At 43.1% G+C, this 18,928-nt stretch overlaps 1 protein-coding gene across 1 annotated transcript; it reads right to left on the reverse strand.

The window, feature by feature from the left end:
* Window positions 1-1,384: 1,384 nt before the first annotated feature.
* Window positions 1,385-18,843, reverse strand: PSMG2 (proteasome assembly chaperone 2). The gene is made up of 7 exons (XM_081253335.1): window positions 18,597-18,843; window positions 16,965-17,136; window positions 14,194-14,252; window positions 6,354-6,472; window positions 5,335-5,508; window positions 2,523-2,643; window positions 1,385-1,684 (listed from the first exon to the last, which is right to left on the reverse strand). The coding sequence occupies exons 1-7, from the start codon at window positions 18,651-18,653 to the stop codon at window positions 1,592-1,594; spliced, it is 795 nt and encodes a 264-aa protein (XP_081109461.1). The 5' UTR covers window positions 18,654-18,843; the 3' UTR covers window positions 1,385-1,591.
* Between the last annotated feature and the right edge of the window lie 85 nt (window positions 18,844-18,928).

The raw sequence follows: 18,928 nt of genomic DNA on the forward strand, positions 1-18,928 counted from the left end.
TCTTACAGGGAAGACCTTCACCAGTTGGGCTAGCTGGGGAGTCTGGGGGCCTCAGAAATCCTTTTTGGAGGATGTTATTTCTCTGGGCTTGTGCATGTAATTTCCCAGTTAGAGAGAATTGCAGGTTTCTTTTTCAGGTGCTTGTCATCTCTTGCTCCCTGTGGTGTCCAAGGCTTGTTCTCTAGTGCTGCAGCAGCAAGGTGCCACTCTCCCCTTTGTCCTCAGCAGTCCCCAAGCATCCGAAGTATGCTGTCTCCCCATCAGCATCCTGAGTCAGGTGAGACAGATACTGGTCCCTCAACAGCCCTCTGAGAAGCTGGACTGTTGGACCCACACTTTATTCTTCTCTTTCCCTCCAATTGGGTGCCTTTGGACTGTGTAGAGATGTTGCTGGCCTGTCTGTGGCACTGCAGGCTCTCTGGGGCTGCAGCACACCACTCCTGCCACCCCCCAACCCCATCTTTGCTTTCAGTGGCCCCCAGCATCTAAACTCTGCCAGTTTCGTCAGGGCTCCAAGTCAGTCAAGGCAGAAACCAGCCACTCCAGCGGCCCTGCAAAAAGCCAACCCGTTGGATGCAGTCCCCTCTCCCTACCCCTCCATCCCCCAGAAGCCTCGAGCTGGTGACTTTCTCCCAACATGCTGAGCTGTTGGCTTGAGGGAGGGACAGTTGTGGGTAAAGTGAAACCGCTCTTCTGTTTCCAGTGCAGTTGTTCTCAACTCTGGACTTGCCTGGGGAACTGGAACTCTTTAACTAGTTTCTGCTTCCCATAAAGGTATTTTGATTTGTAAGTGGTGTCTCTGTTGGGTCAAGGGCTGGGACTTTCTACCCCATCATCTGGCTGACATCCTGACCCCACAACAGTTTCCCAAAGTGAAACACATCAGGCTGTAGAACCCAGAATAATTTATCAGAAATAAATCATTTACTGAGTGCTATGGAGTAAGGTGTACCCCTTAATATTATAAGCCCTCGTTTTACAGATGAGAAAGCCAAGGCACAGATGTAACACAACAAAATAGCAGGTAAAAAGTGACTTGTATGTAGTAGGCACTCAAAAATGAAAACCTTTTCTCTTATACTCAAACTCTTTTGAGATCGGGAAGTTATTCTGGATGGAGGAAGAAGCCATGAACCAATGAACGCTGCAGCTTCTAGAAGCTGTAAAGGGGTAGGAAACGGATTCTTTCCAAGACCCTCCAGAGAAAACGCAGCACTGCCAGCACCTTGACTTAGCCCAGTAAGACCTATTCTGGAATTCTGACTTCCAGAGTTCTAAGATAATAGATTTATTTTGTCTTAAGCCACTAAGTTTCTGGTAATTTGTTACAGCAGACATAGGAAACTAATATAGAAGTCTGAGTTAAAAAAAAATTCAGATAAAATTACTTGGGAAACACTTTATTGCACAAAATTTACATTTGTTGTATATGATGAAAAGCATGGCAAAAACAACCTTTTGTTAATCCATTTTTCTTTGCGATTTTTCTGTGAAAAGTAAAAATTTCCTAATACATTCTTTTTATATAGTTGTTTAACAGGTGTGTTGGTAGTGTGTGTCTTGGGACATAAGGTATAAAACTGAAAACAGATCAGAAAAGCGCAGGGGGAAGTCCACTGCCAAAGAGTAACCTCCAGGAACTCGGCATTTTCCATGGCAAGGCAGATGCTGAGGGGTCATCACACTGCAATTGAAGAACAAAATATTGTAATCCTTCAACTTTATCACTAAATCTCCTTTTAACACATATTACAAAACTCTCCCTTTGTTGTTGTTCCTTTTGGTTTTGACACTTCTAGCTGTGATTTATTGTACGGAAAAAACAAAGTAATACATTTCTGTGTCTTTATATCAGCTGAAGATAAAATTTCCTCAATTTCCAAACCATAAAGATACGAACCAGAAAGGCTATAAATAGACTCCATGGAGCAAAATCAAATTCAAAAGAAATAGTGGTTAAAAAAAAAATCAATGCTGTGTGATTTGTATCAATTTTTCTTCAAAAAAGCATGAATTAAAAAGACAGTCACCTCCCATGTAAAGTAGGCTTAGGTTACTTCTGTTATGCCTAAAGGATAACTGATTTCCCCAGGTGTCATGCTCTTATTTCATAATAGAGAAAAGTATTTTAATTATAATGCATATTGAATAGCTAAAGTATTGCTCACAAAGCTATACCTTTTGCTTAAAAAAAAGAAAGAAAAACCTGAATTCCAAAGAGGACTTGTTTATACTTATAAAACGCTGCCTGGTATAATTAATGCAACACTAAGAATGAATACAACTAAGTACTTAAGATTTTCCTTTTTTTTCTGAAAATCAGCCTTAATGAAACAACTGCAAACAACAGGTTGCTTAGCTGTCTTCTTTTGAAAAGTTCAGCTAACTTAAATTTTACATAAAGATGTCTAAATTTAACATAAACTTTCACTTATTTGGTCTACTTATATAGTATGTAAAAAAGGCAAGTTTATGAATACATAACCAGAGAAATCAGAGACTTAAGCTTTAGTGAAACTTACACATGGTTTGATTATCTGAAGCCATTCATTAAGATATTCAACAAGACCTAACGCATCTGGGATATTGTCTCCTTCTGAAACGAATTTCAGCAGGATCACCATTGGGATTTTTTTAGAACAGCTGCAACAATTAAAAAGAATAATTAGATATTCTTCTACTGATACAAGATGATGGTTCCAGTGTGCCTGTTTTTATAGCTGAGATAATCTGCCAGGTTTTAGGCAAGGAGATTCCACATCACAAGATCACTTATCTATCTTCTATTTGTAGGGACAAAACTAGGAACCATGTAACACCCACCCTGGGCACATGAATGTTGCTGCCCCACACCAAGATTTGTGCTGGAAAATTAAAAGAACATCAATTTTGTGAGAAATATCTGTAAATAGCATGAATTTTAAAGCTACAGATGGTAGAGTTGTAGTATCTTGCAGATACAAACATTTAATTCAAAATGTTTAATTCAAAACAGAATTTAATTCAAAACAGAAAACAGAATTTAATTCAAAACAGAAAACAGACCAAGAAATTAGTAGTGGTAGTTTCTTCTGGGTGACAGAACTGAGTATTTAAAATATTGTTTCTTTCAACTATTCTACATTTTCAAAATGTTCTATGAGGAATGTGTCTTTCATAGTATTTTGTCTAGTGTTGCTAACTTTGTGGGCAAAGTTAACAGCTGCCCAGAGGTTGTTCTCTGCCCTAACGGTTTCACCCTATACTTGTGAGCTCAGGGTTGAGGAGGGCTCAGGCAGGCCCCAGGGCTCTTCCCCCAGCAGCTGTCCCCCTCTGGTTCTCTGCCTCATACTCTCCAGCTGTGTCAGCTGCCCCAACTCTGGTCTCCAGTCCCCTCGACTTAGCAAGATGGCTGCACTCTGCCTGGGTCCCCCCACCCCATGCTGCAGTCCAGCAGGAAGCTGGGGCAACAGCAGGACTCTACTGCTTTCTCCCAGGCTTCACAGCTGTGTGCTGCATGGTGTCCAATGTCTGATGAACAGTTGTTTCATCAATGTTGTCCAGTTTCCAATTGTTTATGACAGGAGGGCAAGTCTGCTATCAGCTACTCTGACACGGTCAGAAGCAAAGATAGGAGACTGACTTGCAAAGAAGCAAGAAGTCAGTTTGAAGGGGCAGAGTGCCAGGGGAGCGTGAAGACAGCAGGATCCCCCTTCCCCCACGGAGAAGGGCGAGACCAGCAAGGACATACAGGAAGCAACGTGGGGCCGACTCTGGCAAACCGGGCAGGTTGTTGCAAAGGAGACAAGAAGAGAAAAGGAGAGGGAACAAAAGCAAGGAAGAATGCGACAGCTCTGGGGACACTGTGAGGGCCAGGAGGCCAGCATCTGTGCAGAGCGCACCCAGGGGGCCAGGGCAGAGGGGCCTGGAGGGCTCTGGATGGCACATTGCGGAGGATGAACCAGATTCCGCAAAAGGCAAGTAAAACTGCTGATGGATTTTTACTCAGGGAGTCTTGTGATCAGTTTTGCATTTTAGAAAGTTAATTCCAGCATCGCGGCTGAGGTGGTCAGGGCAGGTCAGAATGAGGCAGTAGGGGATCGATCAAGAGACCCTGACAGCAGCTGCTGTGGCCTGGACTGTGTCCCTCCAGAATCTACAAGTGGAAGCCTCACCCACAGGCAACTGTATCTGGGGGCAGGAGGTTTAGGAGGTAATTCAGTGAAAGGTCACAGGAGGGGGCCCTAATCTGATGGGACCATGGCCTTACAGGGAGAGAAGGAGCTCTCTCTCTGCTGAGTGAGGACACAGCCAGAAGGTGGCCGTCTGCAGGCCAGGAAGAGGGCCCTCCCCAGAACCTGACCAGGCTAGCACCCTGACCTCCAGCCTCCAGAGCTGTGAGCAAATACATTTCTGTTGTTTAAGCCCCGCAGTCTATGGTCTGACAGAAGTGCAGGCCACGGGTGATGTGGCCTGAATGGAGAGAGAGAATGATTCAAAGCTGGTGGTTTGCAGGGCAGGTGTGGAGAATAACCAGGTGGCCAGGGCTTCTAGGCTGTGGTAAGAAAAGAGGTGAAATAATATATTATACTAAAGGGCATAAGCTAGACAGGGGAAGAAGTGAAAACACGAATGGAAGATAGACTAGGAAAAAAAGAGAAGTTGAAGGAAATGATGGTTTTAATAAGAGCATAGATTTTCAGGTATAAAACAGGAGTTATTTAATGAGTACAGATCTTCTATTTAGAACGATGACAAAGTTCTGAAAGTGGATGGTGGTGATGGGTACACAACAATGAATGTACTGAATGTCACTTAATTGTATACTTAAAAATGGTTAATTTAGGGCCTCCCTGGTGGCGCAGTGGTTGAGAGTCCGCCTGCAGATGCAGGGGATACGGGTTCGTGCCCCGGTCTGGGAGGATCCCATATGCCGCGGAGCGGCTGGGCCCGTGAGCCATGGCCGCTGGGCCTGCGCGTCCGGAGCCTGTGCTCCGCAACGGGAGAGGCCACGACAGTGAGAGGCCCGCATACCGCAAAAAGAAAAAAAAAAAAAAAAAAAAATGGTTAATTTAATGTTATGTACATCTCACCACCACCACCACTGCAAAGAAGACTGCAGAGGTTGTACAGAATATGTATTAGGACCCCTAACATGACACACATAATAAAGCATTAAATATGGCTTTTCAGGAACCAATTCTATAACCACATTTCAATCTTTCCCCTGAATGTAACACGGTACCTATTTAATGAAGACATCTTCAGAGTTCCAGTAAGTACTCCAAACACTATCCCAGTTATCTTACTTTCATTTTCAGATAAGATGGGCAGCAAATACACAGGCAAGCTCACCCTTCGTCATAGAGTGTTTTTGTGATACCTCCTCCAGGAATACGGACGCAAAACTCAGAATCGTCTATTTCAGGAATGCATGGGCTTTTTTCCATTTCTTCCCAGTTAAGGCTCTGTATTTTATTCTGAACACTTTTTTGCATGGAAGGTGTAAGTAGGTACCTGAAGGGAGTACTGGAAACAATCATATAATTAACTAAAAACTCACAAATACGTACATTAAGACAATTAACAGTTTTAGCAAAAATTATCTTGTCCTCCATATATTCTGCTGCACAAAGCAAAACACGCGTTTCAGCAGTCTATGGAAGAGCAACATGTAAAAATATTGCTCTGACTTGCTATTTACAAATTTAGGGGAGAGCGTAGACAGGAAAACTTAACCCAAGGCCAGGCCAGCGTGAAGATGTCCACAGCCACGCTCCCACCAGGCCCACTGTGAGAGTCCCAGAAACTAAGTCTAGTCTTGAAAGGTTACTCTTGGCTAATAATTTCTTCATCAGAATTTTACAGGTGAAGAAATGATAATGCAATAAACTAGTTTAGATTTCTAAGTCTTGGATACTTTGTCTTCTATTTAAGAACTCAATCTGACATGCCTGGGAGCTATACTTAAAGGCAACTGGAGTTCTGCAAATACAAATGGTTGAATATATGGAAATAAACAGATCCAGTCTTTGAAAAGCAATCAACCAATAAACATCAGGTACCCTTTCTCCTTTCCCTTCATCAGCTGAGGTTTGTGGCACTGCCAGGCACGTGATACCACACAGCAGAGCACAGCTCCAGAACCATTCCCGCCTTTACCCTAGGATCCCAGTGCCGCAGCCCTGGGAACGTCAGGGGCCCCCCACCTCTACTCCTCCTAGCTCATGTTCTTTACCTCCTTCTTTCTAAATTCCAGGGAGGACAGGAAAGGATATACATGGCTTTAAAATTTTATTTTAACCTTTTAATAGAGAAATCATCCTAATAACTGTATAAATCATAGCAAAATACTTTTCCAAAGACAGACATACCTGCGGAGCTGGAGGTCATTACAGTGATACGAGTGGCTGCTTGAAAGAACAACAACTTTGGCACAGTTGCTGCTTTTCACCCAGGAAAGCAGTTTCTCACAGAATGACTTTGATTTATACTTTGTATACCATTGAAAGAATAAAACAAAAATAGAAAAGTTAGATCCTAGAGTTATAATAAGAGTAGTCTATATAGTATTTCACCCACGTTATGTGATGATATATAGTTTATATATATTAAAATTATAATTATTTTTAGATCCACTTATTGTCCTTAGACTGAAGGTGAAAGATGAGGAGCAATGACTGTTTATTTTTATTTTTTAACATCTTTATTGGAGTAGAATTGCTTTACAATGGTGCGTTAGTTTCTGCGTTATAACAAAGTGAATCAGTTATACATATACATACATCCCCATATCTCTTCCCTCTTGTGTCTCCCTCCCACACTCCCTATCCCACCCCTCAGGGTGGTCACAAAGCACAAAGCTGATCTTCCTGTGCTATGCGGCTGCTTCCCACTAGTTATCTACTTTCCATTTGGTAGTGTATATATGTCCATGCCACTCTCTCACTTTGTCCCAGCTTACCCTTCCCCCTCCCCGTATCCTCAAGTCCATTCTCCAGTACGTCTTCGTCTTTATTCCCATCTTGCCCCTAGGTTCTTCGTGACCATTTTTTTTTTGTTTTTTTAGATTCTATATATGTGTTAGCATATGGTATTTGTTTTTCTCTTTCTGACTTACTCCACTCTGTATGACAGACTCTAGGTCCATCCACGTCTCTACAAATTACTCAATTTTCTTTTTATGGCAGAGTAATATTCCATTGTATATATGTGCAACATCTTCTTTATCCATTCATCTGTCGATGTATTAGGTTGCTTCCAAGTCCTGGCTATTGAAAACAGAGCTGCAATGAACATTGTGGCACATGACTCTTTTGAATTATGGTTTTCTCAGGGTGTGTGTGTGTGTGTATATACATATATATATATATAGTGGGATTGCTGGGTGGTATGGTAGTTCTATTTTTAGTTTTTTAAGGAACCTCCATACTGTTCTCCATAGCGGCTGTATCAATTTACATTCCCACCAACAGTGCAAGAGGGTTCCCTTTTCTCCACACCCTCTCCAGCATCTGTTGTTTGTAGATTTTTTGATGATGGCCATTCTGACCGGTGTGAGGTGATACCTCATTGTAGTTTTGATTTGCATTTCTCTAAATGATTAGTGATGTTGAGCATCCTTTCATGTGTTTGTTGGCCATCTGTATATCTTCTTTGGAGAAATATCTATTTCGGTCTTTTGCCCATTTTTGGATTTTTTTTTTGATATTGAGCTGCATGAGCTGCTTGTATATTTTGGAGATTAATCCTTTGTCAGTTGCTTCATTTGCAAATATTTTCTCCCATTCTGAGAGTTGTCTTTTCATCTTACAGTTTCCTTTGCCATGCAAAAGCTTTTAACTTTCATTAGGTCCCATTTGTTTATTTTTGTTTTTACTTCCATTTCTCCAGGAGGTGGGTCAAAAAGGATCTTGTTGTGATTTATGTCATGGAGTGTTCTGCCTATGTTTTCCTCTGCCTATGTTTTCCTCTAAGAGTTTTATAGTGTCTGGCCTTATATTTAGGTCTTTAATCCATTTTGAGTTTACTTTTGTGTATGGTGTTAGGGAGTGTGCTAATTTCATTCTTTTACATGTAGCTGTCCAGTTTTCCCAGCACCACTTACTGAAGAGGCTGTTCATGGTATATTCTTGCCTCCTTTATCAAAGATAAGGTGACCATAGGTGCGTGGGTTTAGCTCTGGGCTCTCTATCCTGTTCCATTGATCTATATTTCTGTTTTTGTGCCAGTACCATACTGTCTTGATTACTGTAGCTTTCTAGTATAGTCTGAAGTCAGGGAGCCTGATTCCTCCAGCTCCATTTTTCTTTCTCAAGATTGCTTTGGCTATTCGGGGTCTTTTGTGTTTCCATACAAATTGTGAAATTTTTTGTTCTAGTTCTGTGGAAAATGCCATTGGTAGTTTGATACGGATTGCACTGAATCTGTAGATTGCTTTGGGTAGTAAGTTATTTTCACAATGTTGATTCTTCCAATCCAAGAACATGGTATATCTCTACATCTGTCTGTATCATCTTTAATTTCTTTCATCAGTGTCTTATAGTTTTCTGCATACAGGTGTTTTGTCTCCTTAGGTAGATTTATTCCTAGGTATTTTACTCTTTTTGTTGCAATGGTAAATGGGAGTGTTTCCTTAATTTCTGTCAGATTTTTCATCATTAGTGTATACGAATGCAAGAGATTTCTGTGCATTAATTTTGTATCCTGCTACTTTACCAAATTCATTGATTAGCTCTAGTAGTTTTCTGGTAGCATCTTTAAAATTCTCTATGTATAGTATGTCATCTGCAAACAGTGACCGTTTTACTTCTTTTTTTCCAATTTGGATTCCTTCTTTTTCTTTTTCTTCTCTGACTGCTGTGGCTAAAACTTCCAAAACTATGTTGAATAATAGTGGTGAGAGTGAGCAACCTTGCCTTGTTCCTGATCTTAGTGGAAATGGTTTCAGTTTTTCACCACTGAGAATGATGTTGGTTGTGGGTTTGTCATATATGGCCTTTATTATGTTGAGGTAAGTTCCCTCTATGCCTACTTTCTGGAGGATTTTTATCATAAATGGGTGTTGAATTTTGTTGAAACCGTTTCTGCATCTAATGAGATGATTATATGGTTTTTCTCCTTCAAATTGTTAACATGGTTTATCACATTGATTGATTTGCATATATTGAAGAATACTTGCATTCCTGGGATAAACCCCACTTGATCATGGTGTATGATCCTTTTAATGTGCTGTTGGATTCTGTTTGCTAGTATTTTGTTCAGGACTTTTGCATCTATGTTCATCAGTGATATTGGCCTGTAGCTTTCTTTTTTTGTGGCATCTTTGTCTGGTTTTGGTATCAGGGTGATGGTGGCCTCGTAGAATGAGTTTGGGAGGGTTCCTCCCTCTGCTATATTTTGGAAGAGTTTGCGAAGGATAGGTGTTAGCTCTTCTCTAAATGTTTGATAGAATTCGCATGCGAAGCCATCTGGTCCTGGGCTTTTGTTTGTTGGAAGATTTTTAATCACAGTTTCAATTTCAGTGCTTGTAATTGGTCTGTTTATATTTTCTATTTCTTCCTGGTTCAGTCTCGGAAGGTTGTGCTTTTCCAAGAATTTGTCCATTTCTTCCAGGTTGTCCCTTTTATTGGCATATAGGTGCCTGTAGTAATCTCTCATGAGCAACCAAACCAAAAAACAAATCCACCAATGATAACATGCACTAAAAACTATACTAAAAAAAAAAACCCAAAACCAAAAAATGCTCAGTCAGAACCCTAGGACAAATGGCAAAAGCAAAGCTATACAGACAAAACCACACAAAGAAGTATACACATACACACTCAGAAAAAGAGAAAAAGGAAAAAAATATATATATATATAAAAATAAAAAAAGAGAGCAACCAAATCAATAAACAAATCTACCAATGATAATAAGCTCTAAATACTAAACTAAGATAAACATAAAACCAGAAACAAATTAGATGCAGAAAGCAAACCCCATGCCTACAGTTGCTACCAAAGTCCACTGCTTCAATTTTGGGATGATTCGTTGTCTATTCAGGTATTCCAGAGATGCAGGGTACATCAAGTTGATTGTGGAGATTTAACCCGCTGCTCCTGAGGCTGCTGGGAGAGATTTCTCTTTCTCTTCTTTGTTCACACAGCTCCTGGGGTTCAGCTTTGGATTTGACCCTGCTTCTGTGTGTAGGTCACGTGAGGGCATCTCTTCCCCACCCAGACAGGACAGGGTTAAAGAAGTGGCTGCTTAGGGGGCTCTGGCTCACTCAAGCCGGGGGGAGGGAGGGGTATGGAATGTGGGGCGAGCCTGTGGTGGCAGAGGCTGGCGTGATGTTGCAACAGCCTGAGGCATGCCATGTGTTCTCCTGGGGAAGCTGTCCCTGGATCACAAGACCCTGGCAGTGGTGGGTCGCACAGGCTCCCGGGAGGGGAGGTGTGTAGAGTGACCTGTGCTTGCACACAGGCTTCTTGGTGGCTGCAGCAGTAGCCTTAGCATCTCATGCCTGTCTCTGGGGTCCACACTGATAGCCGCGGCTCACGCCCATCTCTGGAGGTTGTTTAGGTGGTGCTCTGAATCCCCTCTCCTTGCGCATCCCAAAACAATGGTCTCTTGCATCTTAGGCAGGTCCAGAGTTTTCCCCGGACTCCCTCCCTGTTAGCTGTGGCACACTAGCCCCTTTCAGGCTGTCTTCACGCAGCCAACCCCAGTCCTCTCCCTGGGATCTGACCTCCGATGCCCAAGCCTTAGCTCCCAGCCCCCATGCACCCTAGTGGGTGAGCAGACAAGCCTCTCAGGCTGGTGAGTGCTGGTCGGCACCGATCCTCAGTGCGGGAACCTCTCCACTTTGCCCTCTGCACCCCTGTTGCTGCGCTCTCCTCTGTGGCTCCAAAGCTTCCCCCCAGCCACCCCCGGTCTCCACCAGTGAAGGGGCTGCCTAGTGTGTGGAAACTTTTCCTCCTTCACAGCTCCCTCCCAGGGGTGCAGGTCCCACCCCTATTCTTTTGTCTCTGTTTTTCCTTTTTTCTTTTGCCCTACCCAGGTACATGGGGGAGTTTCTTGCCTTTTGGGAAGTCTGAGGTCTTCTGCCAGCGTTCAGTAGGTGTTCTGTAGGAGTTGTTCCACATGTAGATGTAGTGATGTAGTTTTGATGTATTTGTGGGGAGGAAGGTGATCACTACATCTTACTCCTCCACCATCTTGAAGGCACCCCACAATGACTATTTATTTTATCTTTACAACTAGAGATAAGCTAAGTGTGAGGAATCTATATTTCAATTTCCCAGTTCTGTACTTCAGTGATCTATTGTTACTCAAAAACCACCACATGGTTATCTATGAGACGTTCTTGCCAGAAATTTCTGCCCCAAATCTGATTAGAAAGAAACAGGTGAATCCAGAAGGCTGAATATCTGGCCTGGGTCCCTCAGAGAGGTCAATATTGTGAATCACAGAAAGAGGAGGGCAGCGCTACATTGAACACCAAATGAAAAGATGTAACAGCCTAAGGCAACACACAAACCTTGCCTGGATCCAGAATTGAAGGATATCTGGGGAACAACTGGGGAATTTGAATATGCCGAATGCTAGTACTTAATAATTCACTGAATGCTGACTTTCTAGGTGTGTGGCAGTGTGTGGTTGTGAGGTTGTGTGTGAAGGAGAGTCTCCTTCTTGTATGGAGTGAGCAACATGATGTCAGCAGCCTCCTTTTGGACTGTTTGGCAGGAGGAAACTGCGTGTACTTGCGCAAGGAGAATCAAGCAGGTGTGGCAAGATGTGAACAGGTGACTAATCTGGGATCTGGGTCATAAAATTTGGGGGGAAACCCCACTTTATGGAAACTCTTTTCAGAGACTGTTAATAAAATAATTATTCAATAAAATTTTAAATGCAGGTAAGAAATGGCTACCTTTTAAAAACAGAAGGGCAGTTCATGTCTTGGTTAAGAGAGGCCAGCTCCAGAGCCAGGCTGCTGGGTCTAGAATGCTGGCTCTACCCATGGACCACACGGCTTGAGCAAGCTGCCTGAGCTTCTGTTGTTCTGATTTCTCACTTGTAAAATGAAGATAATTAGCATCTGCCTCCTAGGATTGTTGTGAGCACTGAGTAGAGCAACATGCTTGAAGTATTTAGAGTATTATTGGTGCAAAGAATCTATGCTCAAAAAATGTTTGCTACTTTGAAATCACTCTTTATTTACATCTATCAACAATTTCAGGGACTTCCCTGGTGGTGCAGTGGTTAAGAATCTGCCTGCCAATGCAGGGGACACAGGTTCGAGCCCTGGTCCGGGAAGAGCCCACATGCCGTGGAGCAACTAAGCCCATGCGCCACAACTACTGAGCCTGTACTCTAGAGCCCGCAAGCCACAACTACTGAGCCTGCGTGCCACAACTACCAAAGTCCATGCGCCTAGAGGCCGTGCTCTGCAACAAGAGAAGCCACTGCAATGAGAAGCCGAGCAGCCCCCGCCCAAAGCCTGCGCACCGCAACCAAGAGTAGCCCCTGCTCACCACAACTAGAGAAAGCCCACATGTAGCAACGAAGACCCAACACAGCCAATAAATGAAAAAAATTTTTTTTTAAATTTCATTTCGAAGTGTCTGAACTGTCCATCTTACTTGAACTTACACTGATATTAGGAAGAGAACAAAAAAGCCACGTGGCACAATGCAAAAATGCTAGCAACTGTCACTGCCAAACTTTGTGTGTAATATTGTTAACTAAGGAAAGAGTGATAAATATTAAAATAACCATAGCTCCATTCATGATAGCCTCAAACTGGAAAAAAATCAAATGCTCCATCAACAGTATGGGTAAATCATGGTTTATTTACACAACAGATTCATGCACAGAGGTGAGAAGGAAGTAACTACCTCTACCTGCAACAATGTGGAAGCACCTCGCAGACAGAATGTGGAGTAAAGGAGGCCAGACGTGAAGAAGTGCACCCGTGAGATCCCGCTCCTACAACATGGTGACTGTGGGGGTGTGTGGAGGGGCCCCCGGGGAGACCTTTCTGCCCCCCTGAACAGGTGGTACCTCAATCCACTCTACACCAAGGCTCTGTCTAGAAGCTGAGGATACAGGAGTGAATGACACCTTGTCACTTTTCTCAGGGAACTTCCTTTCTATCAGGTGGGAATTGAGGAGTCATGAAGAAAACTAGCTCAGAATAAGATGAGAGAAAGGGTGCTGGGGGGAGGCCTTTATGATGAGGGACAGTTAAGCAAAGACTAAAGGAAGTGAGCCATTCAGGTGTCCAGTGGAAAAGTGGTCCAGGCAGAGAAACTACTGTGAAGACAGACAGGATGAGCTTAATGTGTTTGAACAGCACAGGGTGGCCAGCGTGGCTGGAGCAGGGCAAGCAAGAGGGGGAACAGGGGACAGGTACGCAGGACAGCTGGACGTGGGGCCAGGGACAGAGCTGCCCCGCAGACACTCCATGGTAACCAAATGCTCTTTACGGCAGCTGCTCGCCACGCATGGCTGTGGAGAACTTGCAATGTGGCTACTAGGACAGAGGAACTGAATTTTTAATTTTACTTACTTCTAATGAATGAGTCAAAATTTAAACAGCTACATGTGTCTAGTGGCTGCCACGTCAGAGATGTAGGGCCTGTCAGGCCGTGGTGAGGGCTGTGAACTCGCTTTGAGATGGGAAGCTACTGGTGGGTTTGGAAGGCAGAAGTGACATGCTTTGATTGAGATTTAAAGGATCATGGGTGGAGCTGTCTGCAGGGCGGGTGGTGCAGAAGGTGGAGCTGTCTGCAGGGCGGGTGGTGCAGAAGCAGAATCAGGGCATGAGGGAGGGGGTGGCTGGACTGGAGTGGTGGCAGCGGAAGATGAAAGAAGTTGGATTCAGAAAATATTTTCATATATATATAATTTTTATGTAGATGCCACTGGTTTGAAATGTAACTCAAATAGAATAAACCTGTAATATTTATATGCTTAAAGTTTTTCACCAATGCTTCCTGAATCGGGAATATATAAGACCCAAGCTATATGTCCCAATTCCTTTCAATATATTCATGAAATAATACTAACAACTCCAAAATTTTATGAGTATTTCTCTATAGAATCAGACCTTGCTTAACGGTATAAACATAAACAAAGAAATGATTTTTGAGTCTTAATGATAATGACTCAGTATTTTCTCATTATATTGCACCTTAATAAACTTAAGAAGGCAAAAATAACATACTAACCTTAATAAAAATGGATCTTAACTGAAGAGCCACTAGTTTCTTTGAAGGCGATGCATACACTGCAAGTCCAAGAAAATGAAACCAAATGATAGTTAAATTGAAGGAGTCATACAAGTGAAGTTATAATGATAAAAAGCTGAACTAGGAGAACTTCTGTATCTAAATGTTTTCAATAGTTAAAATATAGAACATATGCACTATATCATTTAGTTAAAACAAAACACTTTAATACCTCAGAATTTACCTGTGGGCTTTATCCTACAGAATACATTCAGTGCTGAAAAGTTAACTGTAAGAAAATTATCAAAAATTATTTCTCTTCTTTGACTGTAAAACCAGAGAAGTATTCCCCTGGAAATTTCTAGCATTGTGACAAATGACATCATTCTTAAGACCGTTTTTGGTTTCTGATATTCTTTCCTCTTTTCTCTAGAGAACAGCAACAGTCATTGGGATTAGAAGAAGGAAGAATAAAATGCGGCAAATGTTAGCTGTGTAATAAAATACCTGCAATAGGTACATGTGTTCTTTAGGAGTTTTTGAAAGACCTGAAATAACATGCAAAAATTTATGTGAGTCGACGTGTGTGAATTTTTTCTGCAAAAAGGATCCACAATTTTCATCAGATTCTACAAGGGGCCCACTTTACTGATGCTTAAGAGGTCCTGCCCAACTTCACCTCCAAGAATGAGAAGCTCCAAGATGACCCAAGGACAAAATACAGAGTACCTGAGGACATGTGATTAGGCCATTGTGCCAAGGGGTAAGCTTTCAGTTACTGTAAAAAGATTACAAATAACCTTAGACTTGGGCACAGTCTTTGATGGATCACGTCTCTCCTGTTATACAGGTCTTTTTGGGGTTGTCTCGTTGGACTGGTGCACGTGGGGTGGCTGGGGCTGTGCTGCATCAGTGAGTCTGCTGACCACCAGGTATGTGTGGGGCAAAGGAGGCTAGAGCAGGAGGTCTAGGAATTAGGGAAAAGGGCAGGCTGAGCTTTAAAATATAAGATGTACCACTTTCTACAACAGCAACACTTGTGTTCTCCACCAGTGTATCATGAAGGTCTTTTTTTGTTGTTAAGGCCCTGTTTTCCAGATCCTTTTTCTTGTCAGGTGATGTAACATTGCCTTTCACGTATTCTGGCCAAAACTATTTAGCTTTTAAATAATCAAGCCTTTATTCCTAACTCCAGTTTCAGAAAATACAGAAACTAGAGGAACATGGCAAATGACACCACAGGAAGCAATCAGACAAACGTAGAAGGTGGGACATTCTACACGACAATGTGTCCAGTTTTTTCCTTCAGTAAATCAGTTTTGCAAAGAAGGGAAAGAGATTATGTAGGGTAAGAGATTTCAAAGCCACGATAATCAGAAGTACTATGGCCTGGTCTGGACAAACTAACTTTAAAGGACAGTTTTGGGTAAACTGGGCCTCTCTGAATATGGATAGGGTATAGGAAGATATTGCTAATTTTGTTAAATGCAATGGTGTTTTAGCTATGTAAAAAAATGTACTATAAGAGGTGCATACTTACATATTTGGGGGTGGAATGTTGTGATGTCTATAATTTATTTCAAAAAGACACCTCATCTTAAAAAATAAAAAAGTGGATTAAAGAACTGTCTCCAATGGACCTGCTGCCAGTTTGTGTCAGAGGAAAAAGCCAGTGGGTCTTCCGCTGGAGCGAAGGTGCATTAGCAGGTGACGGGGAGGCAGGTCTCTGGGTCAGGCTGCCTCGATTAATCATGGGACCGTAACTTCTCTGTGCACTGGTTGCCTGATCTATAAAACCACCCATGGAGTAGTTGTGAGCATTAAGTGAATTAACACATGTAAATGCACAGTGTTCAGCTCAGAGGAGATACTCAACAAATGACAGTTGTTACCATTAGTCTAAATATAAAAATTCTAGTTCTACCATTTATAGTCCTTTGTCCTTCAAGGCAATAATTGAAATTATCTAGTGTTAACAAAACCATCTTTTTAAGGTGTATTTCATTATTGCAAGCTAATGACATGGTTAGTAAGACTGACAAAACCCAAAATGCTTCCTCACTTGTTTCTAGGTCCACCTACGGTCTTTCATGCTCCTCTGTCACCTTTGGCTTCTACCTTAAACTGGTAAACCGAAGACTGAGAGGCCAAGGCAGCAGCTGCCCGTCACGCGAGGTAACTGGAGGTTCCTTTGTTTTCCTCTCCTCCCGAGGGGCAGTCTCATCATGAACACAGTGGTCGGGGGCTGTAAACTGTGTGCCCCAACTAACCCAGCTTGACAGTCCAACGAGGAACTGTGGAGACGTACGGCGCGGGAAGAGCCCACACCTACTGCAGTGTTAGGAAACTCCGCCTCTCTGAGCCTCATCAGTGTTACGACGGATTCTACAACGTGACAGGATGGCAAAGGCCTGTGTGAGGTAGCGTATATTAAACATATGGGACTGAGCCCAGTGGAATTCTCTCTCCCTGGTATTAGTGATGCTTACCCATGCCAGTAAGGAGAGAAAATAAAACTGAGGATAAAAGGGGAAAAACCCCACGTTAAACAAATGGGTATCTCAAATTCCATCCAAGGATACAAATACAACCACATCTCTCAAGGGAGCTGCCATTTAGGAAAGGCTAAGGCCTAAACCAGGGTGTATGCAGGAGAGGAGAACACAGTGTCCTGAACTCTGCACAGAGCCGGTGCCAGGTGCTGCAGGACATACTGGGAGGGTCTGGTTCTGATTTAAAACAACTCTACCTTGTAGGAGAATATAACACACCTTCAGCATTTATACTGAGTTCTGTTGAATTTTCTTCTGCAGTTGCATATGGATTGTTTCCAACCATCGGCACAAGACAATCGGTATAGAAGTAACCAATCTTACACATATTCAGTGTAGAAATAATCAGATCTATTGCAAGCTGGCCAACATTTCCAACAGATACTGCTGGCTGAAACAGTAAAATAATATATTCATTAAGTCAACCAAATTAGCAGCACTTTAAAAAGTTTAGTCAGAAGACAACAATCACAGCACTGGTACTGCATGCTTACGCTCAGGTGAATCACAGCTGGATTCTGACCCTTTCATTAGCTCCACCTTTCAGACTACTGATTGAACACTTACTGAATACCCCAATGGAATGAATCTTCCATTTCTTCAACCTAACATGGCTTCCCTCTTCACTACTCCACTGTCAAGGGTACCACTAGTATCTTTTGGACATTACTTTCTCTGTGACATTTTTCTTTTTCTTTTTCTTTTGCCAGGTATCTCCTGAAAAAACACTTTTCTTTTGTGATTAATAAATATTTTTCAGGGAGATACTTTGAAAGGAAGTCAAATTTCCTTCCTCAGTACACTATCACATGCTAATTTAAGCATTTATTGACATTTTATTTCTTTTTTGGCCACGCAGCATGTGAGATCTTAGTTCCTGGACCAGGGATCAAACCCGTGCCCCCTGCAGTGGAAGGGTGAAGTCCTAACCACTGGACCACCACGGAAGTCCCCATTAATATTTCTTGTGTGCACTATTATGATGAAAATTATCAAAAAGTAACTTTTCTATTACCATCATCCTTTTAAAAAACTAAAATATAATTGACATGTAACATTATATTAATTTCAGTTGTACAACATTGTGATTCGACATCTGTACATACTGCAATATGATCACCTCAACAGGTCTAGTTAGCAACCAACGCCACACAGTCAGAAAAAACTTTTTTTCTTGTGATGAGAACTTTTTAAGATCTACTCTGTTAACAACTTTCAAATGTACAATACAGTATTGACTATAGTCATCATGCTTCGAGTTACATCCCGGGACCTATTTTTGACTAGAGATTTGTACTTTTGACCCCCTTCTCCCATTTTATCCACCCCTGCTGGCAAGCACCAATCTGTTCTCTGTATCTATAAGTTTTTGTTTGTCTGTCTGTCTTTTTTAAATTCCAAACATGAAGCTTTTCTTAAGAGGTCCTTGTGTCCCTACCCCTCCCAATAAATCCTAGGGCCTTTCTGTACCTTTTTCAACGTTCTAACCTTATTTATATACATGTGTTTCCAACTAAACTGCAAACTCCTTGAAGACAAGAATCTAGTCTTTTTGTCACATTTTGACACCACAGAACGCTCACTGAGTGAGCAAAAGTCTTTAGCAACCCGTCTGTAGTTTCCTGGCTAATGACAACGATTCGCTAGCTTGAGCCTGACTCCAGAACTAGCTGAGAAAAGGTTTTCCAGGATGAAATGTAAAGCGAATGGCCCGCACGACACCAGCTGAGCACAGGTCACTCCCCAGCACGTTCCACTCTCAGCCACCAGGACTCGGGGCCGTAGACCCGCGCGCGTCCGGGGACCGCCGCTCGGACCCCACCCCGCCCCCTCCCCCGGGGCCGGACTCACCATCAGGAGCGTGCACCCCGCGAGGTCGGGGTCCGAGTCCCCGCAAGGGACGAACATGGTCTAGCCGGCTGCTACAGCGGGAAGAGCCTGCGGCCGGAAGTGCAGGCGGGCGGCGCGCGGGGTCCTACGAGGCCTTCGGCGCGGTTGGGGGGGGGGGGTCCTTCGAGGCCCCCGGCGGGGGGTCCTGAGGTGCCCGTGCCACCGCCTGCCGAGGCGGCGCGCGGCAGGGCCTTCGTGGAGGGGCGGTGGCAGGGGCGGCGCCGCGGGGAGCCGGCGGGCATCGCGCGGAGGCGGCGGGCGGGGCCGAGCGGGGGTTGCCGGCCGAGATGACT

This window comes from Mesoplodon bidens (assembly GCF_964165515.1).
Source record: "Mesoplodon bidens genome assembly, chromosome: 13".
Taxonomy (NCBI): domain Eukaryota; kingdom Metazoa; phylum Chordata; class Mammalia; order Artiodactyla; family Ziphiidae; genus Mesoplodon; species Mesoplodon bidens.

What these genes read in the sequence shown, in the direction of transcription:
- PSMG2 (XM_081253335.1), bottom strand. Translation starts at nt 18,653, where the DNA reads ATGTTCGTCCCTTGCGGGGACTCGGACCCCGACCTCGCGGGGTGCACG. An exon ending in CGGGGTGCACGCTCCTGATG is followed by an intron (nt 17,137 to 18,596) that starts GTGAGTCCGGCC and finishes TTACTGTTTCAG; the next exon opens with CCAGCAGTATCTGTTGGAAA. An exon ending in ACTCAGTATAAATGCTGAAG is followed by an intron (nt 14,253 to 16,964) that starts GTGTGTTATATT and finishes TTGGACTTGCAG; the next exon opens with TGTATGCATCGCCTTCAAAG.